The sequence below is a fragment of the Mixophyes fleayi genome, chromosome 6 (genome assembly GCF_038048845.1).
Source record: "Mixophyes fleayi isolate aMixFle1 chromosome 6, aMixFle1.hap1, whole genome shotgun sequence".
Lineage (NCBI taxonomy): Eukaryota > Metazoa > Chordata > Amphibia > Anura > Limnodynastidae > Mixophyes > Mixophyes fleayi.
Window position 1 is genome coordinate 131,115,712 of NC_134407.1, and position 15,557 is coordinate 131,131,268.

The 15,557-nt window shown below is 39.7% G+C and overlaps 1 protein-coding gene across 3 annotated transcripts in view; it reads left to right on the plus strand.

Annotated features, from left to right (window-relative positions):
• SULF2 (sulfatase 2) overlaps nucleotides 1-12,759 on the plus strand; it is a 298,832-nt gene extending 286,073 nt beyond the window's left edge. For all 3 annotated transcript variants that reach the window (XM_075176428.1, XM_075176429.1, XM_075176431.1), the window contains 7 exons: nucleotides 1,269-1,331; nucleotides 2,347-2,516; nucleotides 3,114-3,256; nucleotides 3,869-3,992; nucleotides 4,567-4,597; nucleotides 8,309-8,362; nucleotides 12,076-12,759. In XM_075176428.1, the coding sequence (XP_075032529.1) occupies nucleotides 1,269-1,331; nucleotides 2,347-2,516; nucleotides 3,114-3,256; nucleotides 3,869-3,992; nucleotides 4,567-4,597; nucleotides 8,309-8,362; nucleotides 12,076-12,106 (616 nt within the window). In that variant the 3' untranslated portion in view covers nucleotides 12,107-12,759. The remainder of the gene's footprint in view (nucleotides 1-1,268; nucleotides 1,332-2,346; nucleotides 2,517-3,113; nucleotides 3,257-3,868; nucleotides 3,993-4,566; nucleotides 4,598-8,308; nucleotides 8,363-12,075) is intronic.
• Nucleotides 12,760-15,557: the final 2,798 nt, after the last annotated feature.

The window sequence follows — 15,557 nt, forward strand, 5'->3', positions numbered from 1 at the left end:
TACGCATGTCCGTATTCAACAAGGAGCGGATGTAAAGATACGTCTCCTGTTGAATACGAGTCTAGGTGATCTCTACTCTAACGGACAGTACACTGTAGGAAACATCCTATACATATGTGGAATCTAAAGTCACAAAACGAACAGAAAAAAAAAATTATTAATGTCACTTGTTATTAATAAATATAGTCATTAATAACAAAACCTTTTTCCATAAAATACGTTTAGGAGGATGTTATGAATGTCTACTGTACATAGAATGCATTGTTACAGCTCCTGATTGCAAACACAAGTTCAATCATGCGTACGTGACGGTCATTACTATCACTCAGCACTTATACCAGTAATGTGTCTGGTGCAAGTGATATGACAGAAAAACATATCTTTAGGGGGGAATTCAATTGGCCACATAACTGCAAAAAGTAATGCGGCCTGCGCACTATTACCAGTAATAGTGCGCTTAAGTACCATTATTATGGTAATTTCAATGCCAGATTTTTGCTCGCAGCTCCCTGAGCCACGAGCAGAAGGCCAAGTTGATTTTACCATAATAACGGTAATAGAGTTATCGCGGCGCTAATCTGGGGGGAATTGAATTCTCCCTTAAGATGTCCACGGCTTGATTTAGACATTACTGCTTGAGCTTGGCACGCCCTTACTGTACATTAACTATGTGCATACGCCCCTTCACCTCCCGGTTCCGTCCATGAAATTGTAGGCTGTAACAAGGGTCCTTTGTGCACGAAGATGCATTGGACGTTGTTGACATTTAGTCCGGTTCTGGACATGCGCAGAGCAATTTTATGCAAAATGCAGCAAGTATCAGCATTTTCATTCATTTCATATCTTTCCTATACACTCTATATCATTCACTTTCCAGTCATGATTGTCATCCAGCCAAGTACCCAATGCTCCCACTGTATTATAGTTTTCTTCCAAAATCATTAATTCTATACCACCTATTTTGTTTGGACCATATTTTATATGTCTACTACTATTTTTAATTTTACTCCATTAATGCCTCTTATAACCCCTTCTTAATTTTCCTTAACTAAGCCTTGGTAGATGTGTGTTTTCACACTTGTATTTACCTCTTCCTGAGATGTCTCGAGTGTGTGGTTTATGAAGCTGTGATGGCACAAATAGCAGAATGTCGCTGAGAACTTGTCTGTGATGCCTTCGGCCACACTAGGTCTGGCTATAAACAGATTTTTATTGTCTCAGATTGTAAGTTCTTGGGATCTGTTTATATCAATGTATTGTTCTTACAGTTACCATATGAAGCATAAGAAAGGAAAGCTGAAGAATAGAGCAACCATAATTCACCCCTTTAAGTAAGTAACACACCTAGTAATTTGGGGTAAAGGTGTATCATTAGAGACATTTTCTGGAGCTGGTCAATGGAACCTTTCTAAATAATATCTTAGACAAATCTGAAAATAGATAAGGTGTACTCCTTACCTATAGTAAGTCAGACAGTTAAACATAAACTAACATGATTTGGGTTTTGTTAAATGTTTTTAAAAAAAAAACCCTTTAAGAACACATCCCTCTGATACTCATGTTTTTAATTCTTAATCCTTCAAATAAGCATCAGCTGTCTTATTGTAGGTCTAGATGTTTATCTGCAAATACCCTAACCAAAAACAGATCATAGCTTACAGCCCCTAATATATCTCTAGAGCCCTGTATATCTCATCCATTAATAGTATAGTGCTGGGTAGAAAATTGATATATAGCCTAAATTTCTCCTTAAAGGGTTTGTCCATTCTTGGACAACTGATCTTAAATAGAGCCTGCCCCTACCCCTTCCTGCGTTACTAAAAATTGGGACTCTGCTCATGGCGCTGGAGTACTCAGTCCGTTCAGTCCATAGAGCTACACTACATCCACAGAGCTCTACTAAAGAGGACTGTGTGAATTGTAGTACTTTAAAATGAATGGGCTGCAGTACAATCCAGCCTCAGGTATCATGGAAGGTGGGGGACCTCCTATTTGCTATACGGGGCAGGTTATGTTAAAGCGGGGCATCCAGAAGTACTCAACACTTTTAGCAATATTATTTTGCACACTTTAGTTACAACATTAATTTCAGCTAAAGTTTCATGATGGGCCCCCTTAAGGAAAAAAAATTAAATCATAGTTTTAACAGGCTCACCTCATCATTGAAGCACACTTGATACTTTGCAAAACCTAACAACCAGTTTACATGAAGTCACTGTAAATATAAACTATTCCACATGTGATACTGACCCACTGATATACCTAAACATGTAGATATATCTATGTTAGACTATTATCTGCAATATCCAAGATTTGCCTTATCCTAACTGCGGGGTTTGCATACAGGAAATCCCTGAAAGAACACGACAAAGTTTGGCTTCTGCGTGAACAGAGGCGTAAGAAGAAGCTGCGGAAACTGCTGAAAAGGCTGAAAAATAACGATACATGCAGCATGCCCGGACTTACCTGTTTCACCCATGACAACCAGCACTGGCAAACCGCCCCCTTCTGGACATGTAAGGTCTCATTAGCAAATGCACGCCACAAACATTCTATAGAACCACTACAATAATCCTGCTCAGCTCTCTGAAAACAATAACACTTTTCTTTGTGTGGCTTGGTATATCCAGCTTCCAGTTCTCTGTTATCAGAGATAATCAGGCACACTAAGGAAACTCTACTCTGCTGCTTGAGACTTGAGTCCCCGCGTGAAGACAATTTTATGTCCTTTACTGAGTGTTGCTCACAAGTGATGATTTCTGAGGCTCTGGATAAAATAGCTTATACCACTAATGACCCAGTTTTTATTGGGCACAAGTAAGGGAGAGGCTGTGAAGTAATTGAATTAAGTGGCAACTTAGGAAAAGGAAAGTGGCACATTTCATTCTATAAGATAACATGATACATTGTAACAATTACCTGCCTTTCATTTCCCTTTCAGTTAGCTCATCTACTTCATCCGCCATCACCGGATGCCATAGTCTATAGGAGATAGCAGGTGGTCATAGTATACATCTGCAGCTCTGAGATTTCATATACACAGTACACACACATGTGATTACTCCCCAGTTCTGTGCTCCTCATTTCTGTCACTATTCTTCCTTCCTGTGCAGTGGGACCATTCTGTGCATGTACAAGTGCCAACAACAACACCTACTGGTGTTTGAGGACCATTAATGAGACCCATAACTTCCTATTCTGTGAATTTGCCACTGGCTTCTTGGAGTATTTTGACCTCAACACTGATCCATATCAGGTAACGTGTGACTGTCTACTAAAGTTTTTGTCTGATCTTGGTAAGTCATCTAGTCATTGATGTAACAAGGTTATAAGATACATTTTTCCTTGTTAAATTCTATATTATAAACCGTTTTTTACTTGAACTTTTTTAACCTACATTTTACCTAAAACTTTCAAGGCTCAATTTTGCTTTATATTAAACACATTTTAACACACCTTGGTAGAATAATGACATTTGCACAGCTATATTCCCTCCCCGTCCACTTATTCAGCTCTATTTAGGAGGATTGGATGGACTGTGTTCACGGCAGAATTGTCTTCCAGATTTGGGGAAAGAACACCCTCTTTGCTATATAAAAGGAAAAAAATGTGTGGGAGGTGGGCAACCCTCGTATTTCCTTCTAATAAAATAGAGGCTGCTGTGAGTAATAGGCGATCTGTTGTTCCATAGCTATTATGGAACTAAAAGCCACGCCTATCCAGTCAGCCGGGAACATAGGTCCACAGCGACTGTGGCGTTACAGGCTGTCTTCTTCTGCCTTAGATGTTGTTCATAAAGACATCAGTTTGTTTTAATGTGAGGGTGAAGAGTCCACTGAAATCCAGTTTCAATTATTGTCTTCTCCAGCTGATTAATGCAGTAAATACTTTGGACCGAGATGTCCTCAATCAGTTACATGTTCAGCTGATGGAACTGCGGAGCTGTAAGGGGTCCAGACAGTGTAATCCACGGACCAGCAGTGTGGAGCTTGGTAGGTTACTAGTTATTCATCTACTTTTGTGAGAAAACTGCAACTTCCAATAGCTAAGGTGATTTCTGGAGGTTGCTGAGAGTTGTAGTTCTGCCGCTCATGTCAAAGGTATTTCTACCTAATTTAGTACATTGTTGTTTATTTTATTAGTTACCCCTCCTCTCCTCCCATCACACCTTCCATAGATTGTAATCCTCGCCTCACATTTTCAAAGCTTTACATCCTCGTTCTAGAGGTGGCTAAGGCTACAGCCGATAAAATTTCTCCTTAATTATTTTTGAACCAAGTCATTGATTGCGGTGTTGGCACTGTACAGAGGGCGCTCTCTACTGCTCCTGCAGGAAATTTGTTGCCATTTTATGCTATTTTCAAAAAAATAATAGTTTTATTTGTAAAGAAAAGATGGTGTAAAATATTTAGAAATGTTACTGTCTACCAAATATATCTTGAAATAAAATCCTCATTTAAATGGTAAGAGATCCCTGTACTTAAACAACATTTTCAGAGTTTTGCAATAGACTCATCGGTAGTTTGTTGGTGTCAGCTTCTAATGTATTCAACAATTTATTTCTAGGTCTCAAGGATGAAAGTTTTGAACAATACAAGTAAGTTTTTACCTATTAATCCTCCACATGGCAGCATTCTCTTCCGGTCTCTAAGCTGAGAATATCTAATTTAATGGTTAATAAAACTCTTTTCTCTGCTGTCCATCGGGAGTCTGCTATTAATATTAATAAGACTTAGGGGCATATTCAATTGTTAGCGAGTTTAGAAGTTCGAGCGCGTTAAGTCATTTTTATTTATTTTTTTCCTTATTTTCGAGCGCGGAAACTTCTCGCGCAATTCAAATCTTTTTTTTTTTTTTAACCGAAACGGTCTTCTCGCGCTCCAAACGTTTGTCAATGTTAAAGTATAGGCTGGATGCGAACCCTCAGCGGAAAAAGCTATTCAATTGTTTTTTAACGCTGTGAGTGAAACAGTCAAAGCTGCCTCCTTGGTCTGCTCAAAGAAAAAAAAAAATTTTTAAGTTATGAAAAATAGAAAGTAAACTGAAAAAAATAGGTGTAAAATAACACGAAAACTGAAAAGCATTTTTTAAAATAAATAAATAAATAACAGTGTAAATAATTAATAAATATTTCAAAGTCCCCCCTTTAAAAAAAATCCATTAGTGGTGCAGTCCTATTGTATTTAAAAAAAAAATATATTATTTTTTTTTGTGGGGGGGTTAGTGGTTTGGGGGGGTGGTGGTTGTGCCTGACCTTGGTCAGCTCTCAAAGTTGTGAAACGTAGCATAAGTTATTTATTTATTTTTTAAAACCAAAAGCGTTTGCTCCCTATTTAGTCTTAACCCTAGTGCTGGCAGGCTATTGCTGTGTGTGTTAAAATCTTTGACATTTTTTGCGTAGGGTTCCCCCCATTTTAATTGAACCAGCACTAGGAAAACCAGCCGGGGTGATAGGCACTATAGCAGGGGGGTGGGGGGGGAAACGCAGTTTGGGTCCCACTGCCATAATGACTAAACACCCACAGACTGTTCAGCGCTGGCCTGGATTCCCTAGGGAGTGTGGTCCCCTTGAGAAATGTAAGCGGGCCCAGGGCCGTCTCTTCCATTGGGCACGATGGGCAGGTGCCCGGGGGCCCTGCAGGCAAGGGGGGCCCGTCAGAATCCCAATTTTTTTTTTTAAAAAAAAAAAAAATACTTACCTTGCGGTCACATCAGCGGTGATCCGGCTCCCTCCCTGGTCCCCTCTTCCGTGCTGTGCTCGCAGTGAATGCTGCATTCACTGCAACCACAGCACGGAAGAGGGCAGAAGAGACTCAGCGGCGCGAAAAAAAGAAGAGGATCGGACTTAAGGTAAGTTAAGGGGGCCCCTATATATATATATATATATATATATATATATATATATATATATATATGTAAAAAAAAGTGATTATATACATAATCACGTTTTTTTTACATACATATATATTTTCCTTTTTTACACACACACACACACTATTTATATATATATATATATATATATATATATATATATATATATATATATATATATATATTTTTTTTTTTAGGGGCTCGGTACACTGCATTGCCCGGGGGCCCATAAAGTTGTTAAGGTGGCCCTGAGCCACCCCCCTAGGGACACCCAGGCCAGTGGTGATAGCACTAGGGCTCTTCCTACTACCCCTGGGCTGTGGGTAGTAGGGTAATAAATGGGGAATTTTTATGAAAAAAAAAAAAAAACACCATTTAGATTTGTGAAACTACATGTTCCATCCAGCCATATTGGCCTAAATAGTGTGGCTGTTACTTGTCTAACTACAAGCACCAGCGTACCCCTGGCACTCAGGGCATGTTGGCACTTGGAGAACCACAAGTGTCAACATGCTATTGCAACCACGGCTGGCTGGGATCTGTAGTTCCACAAAGTAAAATGTTAAATAAAATCACAACAACCTCATTCCAACCACAAATCTTTATTAAAAATAATAAAACCACAAGAAATACTGTAAACACCCTCATGTACACCATAGATTTTTATTAAAAACAAAAAAACCCAAAATACTCACCATGGACGAAATCCTCAGTTTCCTGATGCTTTACCTACACACACTCATTTACGCAAAGTCCCACCAAATATTTGTACCCTCCGAATGTCCGGCTTGCCCACTGTCCCACCAATATTTGTACCTTCCAAATGTCCGGCTTGCCCACTGTCCCACAAATATTTGTACCTTCCAAATGTCCGGCTTGCCCACTGTCCCACAAATATTTGTACCTTCCAAATGTCCGGCTTGCCCACTGACCCACAAATATTTGTACCTTCCAAAATGTCCATGCTTGGCCAGTGTTCAAGAAATGTTTGTAAATGAAAAAAAATGTTGTTCCTGCTTGTAAAATCTTTAAATCTGCTGTCCAGGGGGGGGGGGGGGCATTGTTGCTTGCAGTGCTGGGGCCCTTCTTGATTGCAGTGTAGGGGCCCAATCTCCTTTGCAGTGCTGGGGCCCTTCTTGATTGCAGTGTAAATGGCTGCCTTAACCACTCCTCATTTCAAACGCGCTAGGACCAATAGTAGAGCGCGAGGGGGTGGATGCAATGTTAACAATTGAATTGAGCGAGTTTTTTTAAAAAAACAAGCGCTCGAACAGGAAAAAACGAGCGCGGGTTTTTTGTTTTTTTTCGAGCGCGGCATTTTCACCCATCTCGCTAACAATTGAATATGCCCCTAAGGGGCACATATAAAAAAAAAATCCCGCGCTCGTTTTTTAAAAATGCTTTTCAGTTTTCGTGTTATTTTAATGAACTTATACACCTATTTTTTCAATTTACTTTCTATTTTTCATAACTTAAAAAATTTTTTTTTTCTTTGAGCAGACCAAGGAGGTGCGAGATGAAACAGCAGCTTTGACTGTTTCACTCACAGCGTTAAAAAACAATTGAATAGCTTTTTCCGCTGAGGGTTCGCATCCAGCCTATACTTTAACATTGACAAACGTTTGGAGCGCGAGAAGACCGTTTCGGTAAAAAAAAAAAGATTTGAATTGTGCAAGAAGTTTCCGCGCTCGAAAGTAAGGGAAAAAAAAAAAAATTACTCGAACTTCTAAACTCGCTAACAATTGAATATGCCCCTTAGAGCGGCAGTATTGGTTACACAAAAGGTAGTGTTAAGCTTTCTCCTTTGCTGGTTCCTACCACTATATAAGGCTGGTGGAGGCACGTTTGTCAACTCTCTTCTTAAGCTAACCATGCACCCCCTCTGTAGGGATTATTCTCATTTACAGCTGCCTCTAAAGTGGCTTGTAACCTGAAATTAGCCAATATCATAAGAGTTAAAGTCTGTCCAAACCAGTCATCACCAGCATGCTCCCACTCCAATTTCTATTTGAGCAGTTTCAACAGCAGTTTTTTAACATGTATGACAGAGAGTAATATATAGAATTCTGAAGAACCTATTTATCGTTATACCTATTACTCGTCACACAGGCAGTTCCAAGAAGTGTTCCCCATTTACAGGGAATCTGTTGCTGCAGAGTGACTTGCCCCAACCCATTCTAGCCAGCGACCAGGTTACAGATCCTGTTGTAAAATAGGATTTTAAATCAATACCATGTCTTTTTCTTTTTCTTTTAAGGTTCACATTCTTGCATGCCTGAAACTAATATCTATATATAGTAGCTGTTTATATATATATATATATATATATATATATATATATATATATATATATATATATATATATATAAAATACACTGTGTAAAGTGCTTTCACTCTTGGTGATGGGTTACTTTTTTCCCTCTGACTTGGAAACTAGGCAACTTCAGCGTCGAAAGTGGCCAAAAACGAAGAGACCTTCTTCTAAATCCTTGTGAGTGTTGGGATCCATCTCTCTATATTACATGCTCTGTGTATTGATGGTGTCTGCTTCCTATAACATTACGTAGAAATTGTCACTGTATTTTGTGTAATCACATGAAAACTAGAGTAATTATTACCAGTGCCTGAGGTCCAAAGACTTCTCAATTTTAGTAGTATTAATATTTAAATAGGGCCTGTGTAAGAGAAACATATGGTCTCTCATCATTAGTAATTAAGCATGGGCCACTAGAAATGTTTGTCCCGATTTGTTGCCAGCGTGCTAAATCCTGTGCCAGGCAGCGCTCCTCACGCACTGGACCAGTATGGAACCCTGATGTATAGGAGTTATGATTCCTAGTGCAGTCACGATGAGCAACGGAAGTATAAAGCAAAGTGTCTTTATTCAGGTAAATACATAAACAAAGATAACTCAAATCTACGGATAAAAACAGGTTTCAAACGAGACTGTATAGTAAAATGGCAGGAACAATTATTATAAGTTAACCCCAGTCCAGAAGGCACAAGGCTGTCCAGGGAAGCAGACAGAGTCCAGCGATCAAGCAGAGATCAGATAAACAAAATCCAAATAGCCAGGAAGAGATCAACGTGACAAGCGAATTATTGAGGTCCAGAAGTCGAGCCAAAGTTCAGGGCAACAGGTAAATGAGCAGGGTCCAGGAATCAAGCCGAGGGACACAACAGAAGATCAAGCAATGGAGCAAACACAGAAACAGGGCAGAAGCAGCCAGGAATAAACAGATGAACTGTACAGAGCACAGCTTGAGGCTGGTATTTCGAGCAGTGCAACAGGTGCAGTTCTAATTAGGCATCAAGCAAGGAGATTAACTCCTTCAGGCATGTTGCAGAGTTCAGGAGCAGAACAGCAGCACCTCTGGTGGATTATAGGTACTGCTGCCACATACAAAACATAGGCAGTCATAATAGGAAGGAGGCTGGGCGGCAGAGCTCTCACTACAAGACTGTCGAATGATGAGTATATAGGGTGTGGCAGGCAATGTTCCACGTCTTTTGACATCCTGCCATGTGCTTGGTGGTGAGGAAACAATACCTATCACCCTGTACTTGTAATTTAATTATGCATTTTAGACAGTCTATACTTTTATAGCTTATCGAAAAAAGTTCCCTTACTGTTCACCCAGGGGAGGTAATTGTTGAACCCAGTATGCTAATGACTAAGTAGAGCACAACTCCATCTGGTCCCCTCCTCTATGTCAGTACTGCCAACAGTATAAAGGGCTAAAGAGACCGAGCTTGGCCAACTGCAGCTAACAAGTAATTATCATACCAGAGTCCTCTTGGGCAGAGCTCTGTCACTTCATTGTTTATTCTCATTAACGTTACTAGTCTAGAGAACGGAGACTGCTGAAGCATGAAGCGGGGGATGTGCTCCCCTTGGGCAAAATGGGGAAAAGGAGAAATGAGACAAATATCTCAAGCAACCTGTCCTCATGACAGGTCCTATTTAAACATGTTTATTTCATTTGTACGTAAAAGTGGAGCTACTAAAACTACAAGCTAGTCTTGTAAAATTGACAAACATTTGAGTAAAATTTCCCAGGTAGGTAATAGAGAATTTTTCATCTTCAGATAACTTTAATGTTGTGTTCTATCCATATCCTCCTACAAATTTTGTTAGTTTGCTTTATCTTCCTAGTTTTCTTCTGTGTTTTTCATCACAATCTTTATACAATCCATGCAAAGTTTATTCTTGTTCCCATGGGATACAGCTTTCTGAGTTAAATTATGTCTAATAAAATTGCAAAGCAGATCTGTGTCATAAATAAGGGAAATTGAATAAACAACTGTGTCTGTGAGCGATTTAAAAGCATTGGTGTATAGCACAGAAGGGAGCAATGTATGTAGTAGAAGTGTATATAGACCAATAAACTAATTTCATCTAAAGGTGTGAAATGTAAAATGTTTAATATAGTATGCAACCTTATCTAAATTATGGCCCCTTGCATTTACAGGCAGTAAGAATGGCATTGATAGATAAAACATGTTCCCAATTATCTACAAAACTCTGTCTTAGAGCAGAACTTCACCCATAATTAATTATTTACATTATTCTAGACCCCACTCAGAATCCTCCTCTGTAAAATAAAAATATGGATCATTTATTTATTGTTTGAGCCCTGGAGATGATGGAGTGGTCAGGTACAATTCTAGCAGTTGTCAAAGCGGAGTGTGCACTGAAAGCTGCTATCTCTGGTGACAAAAGCATTACACTTAACTGGCAACTCACCTTCAAAGCTTAGAAGACAACTCCAAACTGGTAGGCAGTATCGGGAAGAGACACTCTTTTGGGCCAACACATATACATGTTTTGCTCATATTACATTCTGCAGCACACATTCTGAACAGGGTAACATAGGATGTCTGTTTTTCCTACATGATGTATGTAATTGGCTGCTTGTATTACATCCAAGAACAGCAAGTATACATACATTACAGGTGGTTTAATGCAGATTAAGGCTCAGAAAAACGGATTAAGGGAGATCCTGCTTACTTGACCTGCTTAGTCTTAATATTACCAGTACAAATGGACTCTACCATTGCTACAGTTAGATTCAGATTAATGTGCACACACATGGTAAGTTTGACCAAATCTGTGAAGAGATTTGCCACATTGCGCCAATCAGGCTGAATTAAAGATTTGCACAGTGTGTGGGCACATTACTGTGCAGCCATTACCATGAAATCCATGTTAAAATGGGATCCAGTTTAATGGTTTTCATCTATTTGCCGATAAAGGGTCAACAGCTGACAAGACTTTATACAGTGATTAAATAAATGTGGCTATTGATTGCTTGAAAAGATTGGTTGGCACCATGTTTTGTAATGTCAGGCAGTTTGGTGTCATACCTACACCTATGTTTCTTATTGCCACACTGATCAGCCGGATCACAGTTGACATCTCGTCACCCTGAATTTTTGTCAAGTTTTACACCATACCTGACTGGTCACATATTGATTAGGTATTATATACACATAGCCAATCAAAATCTTACTATGTGCAGACAGCTGAAGAATGGTATCAATTTACCAGCTAGAAAAGCGCAGCATTCATAGCACAATTGCTTTATGCTGACTTTTTGAAATGGAAGAGGCAACACTCATTCCCTATTGGAGTGAATGAACGAAATCCTAGCTGGTAAAGTGTACTTCTTATGCCACTGTCTGTCTATTCCAGCTCCAGAAGCGTACCACGATCCGGTGCACTTTCTCAATGGACATTTATTTGGGAGAGTGTCGGCTAAAAAATTTTCCTGACTGCCTTGTGTGTTTCTATTTTCCCTCACAATATTGCATGAGTCAACACGCCAGAGTAACATGTTTTCTACACCCCTGGTATCAGAGCGGATCCTCTGCTGACCACAACTTTAGGCAGGTCTTAAGCCCTTTATCTCCATTTGATTTATCCTGCTACCAGGAGGCCCAGTGCCAGTATATAAGCCTCGCTGTGCCACTCATTCATCAGGGACACTTTCAATAATGATAAATGCAATTTCAGTTTGAGTGATAAAACCCTATGAGCCCTACTTATTTAAAAGCATGAAAACGGGATATCGCCTTCCCCCAAACCAATGATTAAGTGGTACCAGTACATTAGTAGCTTCATATGGGGTGGGAGAGGGGTCACATTTTATGATTTGCTGTGGTGATGCGACTGCGTAACTTTGTCTCTTCTGTGCCCTACAGAGACCAGCTATGGGAAGGTTGGGAAGGTTAACCCACTGCACTGGAAGCCATTTCTAAAGAACTTGAAGCATTGTTAACACTTGAAGCTGTCCTTCAGGATTCTAGTAGACAATTCTTCAGACTGAATGGACTGTGGGTAGATAGTCTGCACTGTGGAAAGATTTAGAGACAGCAAAGATACTTGTGACTAATGACGTGACCAGAGGTGCAGATTCCTCTCTAAAAACTCCACTTTTGCACCTGTAATTTTTTATTTTTTTTGCCTCATACATTCCTGCTGCCGGGTGGGAGGGGGGGGGGGGGGGCTTCGTTTTAAAGCGCCACTATCATGCCCAGCGCAGACAAGGGACACGGGACTGTGCTGCAGCCACCTGTAAGAAACACACACTCCACTTGCAGAGACTACGTGAGTGACATGGATTAAGATGGATACTGCTGCTCGGAGGCAAGTGCCCCCATAACGAAACTCAAGCAACAGTAATACTCAAGACAAAATACCACTAGACAGGTGAAACAATGGCCAGACTTCTACAGAAATTGTGTAAATAGGCACCAGCGTCTGGCTGTGAGATGGAGCTTGTTTGGGAAATTGTGGGATGAAAAAAAAAGAATAAAGACATCACTCCGATAATTCAAGGGTTAATTCTTGTTACATAATAAAATTTCATAACTGATCAACTTTTACTACATGCTTCATAAGTCCTTATTTTATTTTATTATTAAATCTCTTTATTTGGAAAAGTTGTAAAATACATAAGAATAAAAAACAATTATGACATTGCAAAAAATTATCCAGTCAAAGTACATAGTGAACGCTAACTGGAGCTACATAACGAACCATCGTCTGAGAGGAATATTCCGAGCCGGTCTAGTCATCTGGTGTGAAATGGAGCCACGAAAGGACCATAAGTCCTTATTTTAAACAGATAATATTCATATTGCAGGTCCCCAACGTGATCTTTGCACTGGTGGAATTAAGGTGAGAATTTTACTACTTTGCATGCCCACAAAACCCATCGGTTGTATGCAGTGTCATATGGATGATGCATATACGAATCCTTACGCTTATAGAGGCAGAATGGGGGAGGCAAGGGCCGTGCAGATGTAGGCCAAGTCCATAAATTAATTTAATGATAATGCCTTTCTTAGCTATCACCTGTGTGTCTCCTAAACCTGTAGCAGGAACCATCTGGTATATCATTTCATTATTAAACTCTGTTTTATGATTATTTATATTTGGAAGTATGCCTAGGCTTTACTGGAAGACCAGGGCTTCTCACTTTATATATCATAGTGCATCCATTGTACATATATCTCTTCTCAGTTCCACCAGAGGAAACACTGAAGACCATGCAGAGTTGGACCCATTTGCATCATACACAGAAATAGGAAAAGATGCACAGATGATAATGTGCATATATGTGCGTTTGCTTAGTTGGACACATTTTCCTCACAATACTAGTATAGTCCCTCGGTTTTTCAGCAGGAATAACAAGTGTGTACATAAGCACATGGTAGCAAATAGAGTAGGGATAACATAGAGATGTGGCTTGACTGTTAATATTAAATGCTAAAGTCACAACACCCTATTTGTACACAGTAAAATAATGTAATGAAGTGTCATATACATAACACAATAGTGCCTGGACAATGTTTGCAATACATGCTAAAGTAACATTGTCCAAATAGAACATATTTAAATGCATATTAAATACTTAGTTGTTTTCACCTTTTGGAAATGGAAATGTACATCTTTCCTGTTGCAGTCGAAAAGGAAATATAAATTAAGTAGTGAAAATTGATGCCACAACTTCATATAATGTAGCAGTCAGACTTCAGTGAATTCAGTACTATCAGCAGGAGGAGTCAAGATGCAATAAGCCAATCAGACATCTAGCTAGTAGGTTCATCATCCTCATTGTGTATTGTTGCACCAGCATCTGCAAAATATATGCCTCCTGTCCAGTGAATGTGCATATAGGTCCAGGTCTACCTCAGTGTCAATTACATGATGTCACCCTTACTGTATTTAATCTACGCTTGTCACCTCTTCCCTATCCCCCTGTTCCACCTCTCCAGTTATAAGGAGTCATAAGTGTAAGATGCAATAAAATATTGGTACAGTTAATGGAAATGCATATTTTGTGCAAAAATAAGTAGACATAAATCAAACTCTACTCGAGCACCATAGTGGCATTATAGGAAAGAACATTTTTATGAAAGTTACTATATTGATGCTTTTCTGCACCAGAATGACAACATGAGAGATGGTACTCTCATTCCTCATCTCAGAAAGGAGTTAAAACTACATTAAAAGAAAGACACAACAGTCTGTAACAACATATCAACAGGGAACCCAGACAAAACAGAGGTCCTGGACTTTTACATATCCAGACCTGACAAGTCTCATCTAGAACAAATCTCTCCCTTTAATTGGCATCTCCAAAAAATAACATACCTTGAAATTTATATTACTAAGAGATACCATCAACTTTTTCAAGCTAATTTCCCCCACCTACTTTCTCAAGTGAAATCCGATCTAAACACATGGTCCCGCTGTCTTATCTCCTGGATAGATTGCATTAACACAATCAGAATGAACATTGCTCTATATATTTCAGACCCTCCCTGTCTGTGTCCCTTTCTATGTGTTTAAATTTCTCCAATTCACAATCTCCCGATTTATTTGGTTGGGTAAATGTCCACGAGTTTGCCTGAAAGTTCTGCAGAGGTCCTCACAGGGTGGTGGCCTAGGCATTCCCAACTTTAGACGCTACTACCTTTCTGCTCACCTTGCTTAGTGTGTCCTGTGGTGTTGCTCTAATTCCCCTAGAATGTGGATCTGCATTGAGGCAGAGGCTCTGGGTTTATTGTCTCCTGCATCTCTCCTATGGCTCACACAGTCCCGCAGCCTGAAACAGATTTTGCTCCATCCTATCATCTCCCACTTTCTGACAAATTGGGACTTGGTCTCTCAGAAATATGTTCTATCTCCTCAACCCTCTTCGGTTATACCATTATTCAATTCCCCAGATTTCCCCCCAGGCCTCATGCCTGCCGTGTTCTCTTCAAGGTGTCAGATTTCTGAATGACCTTACCCGTACTGACCTCTTCCCTCAATTCTCTGATCTCCAGAAAACTATTACGGTCTCTACCAAATTTTTGTACCAATACCTACAAATTCGCAACTTTCACAACACAATCAAACACCGGCTCTCTGTCCGTCCACTCACTTCTTTCTAATCACTTTTTCTCTGCCTATCCTCCATGTCAGGCCTATTATCTAACCCCTACTCAGAACTCTCCCTGGCTACGCAGGACCAAAAGGGACCCACATGAGCTGGCCTGGGAAAGAGACATTGGGGAGGCCCTAGATCCTGATGTTTGGAGTGAAATTCGTGAGAATGCTGCTTCTAGTTCCATATGTGTGAAAATCAAACAAAGTGTTTATAAAATTTTATATTGATGGTACTACGTGCCTA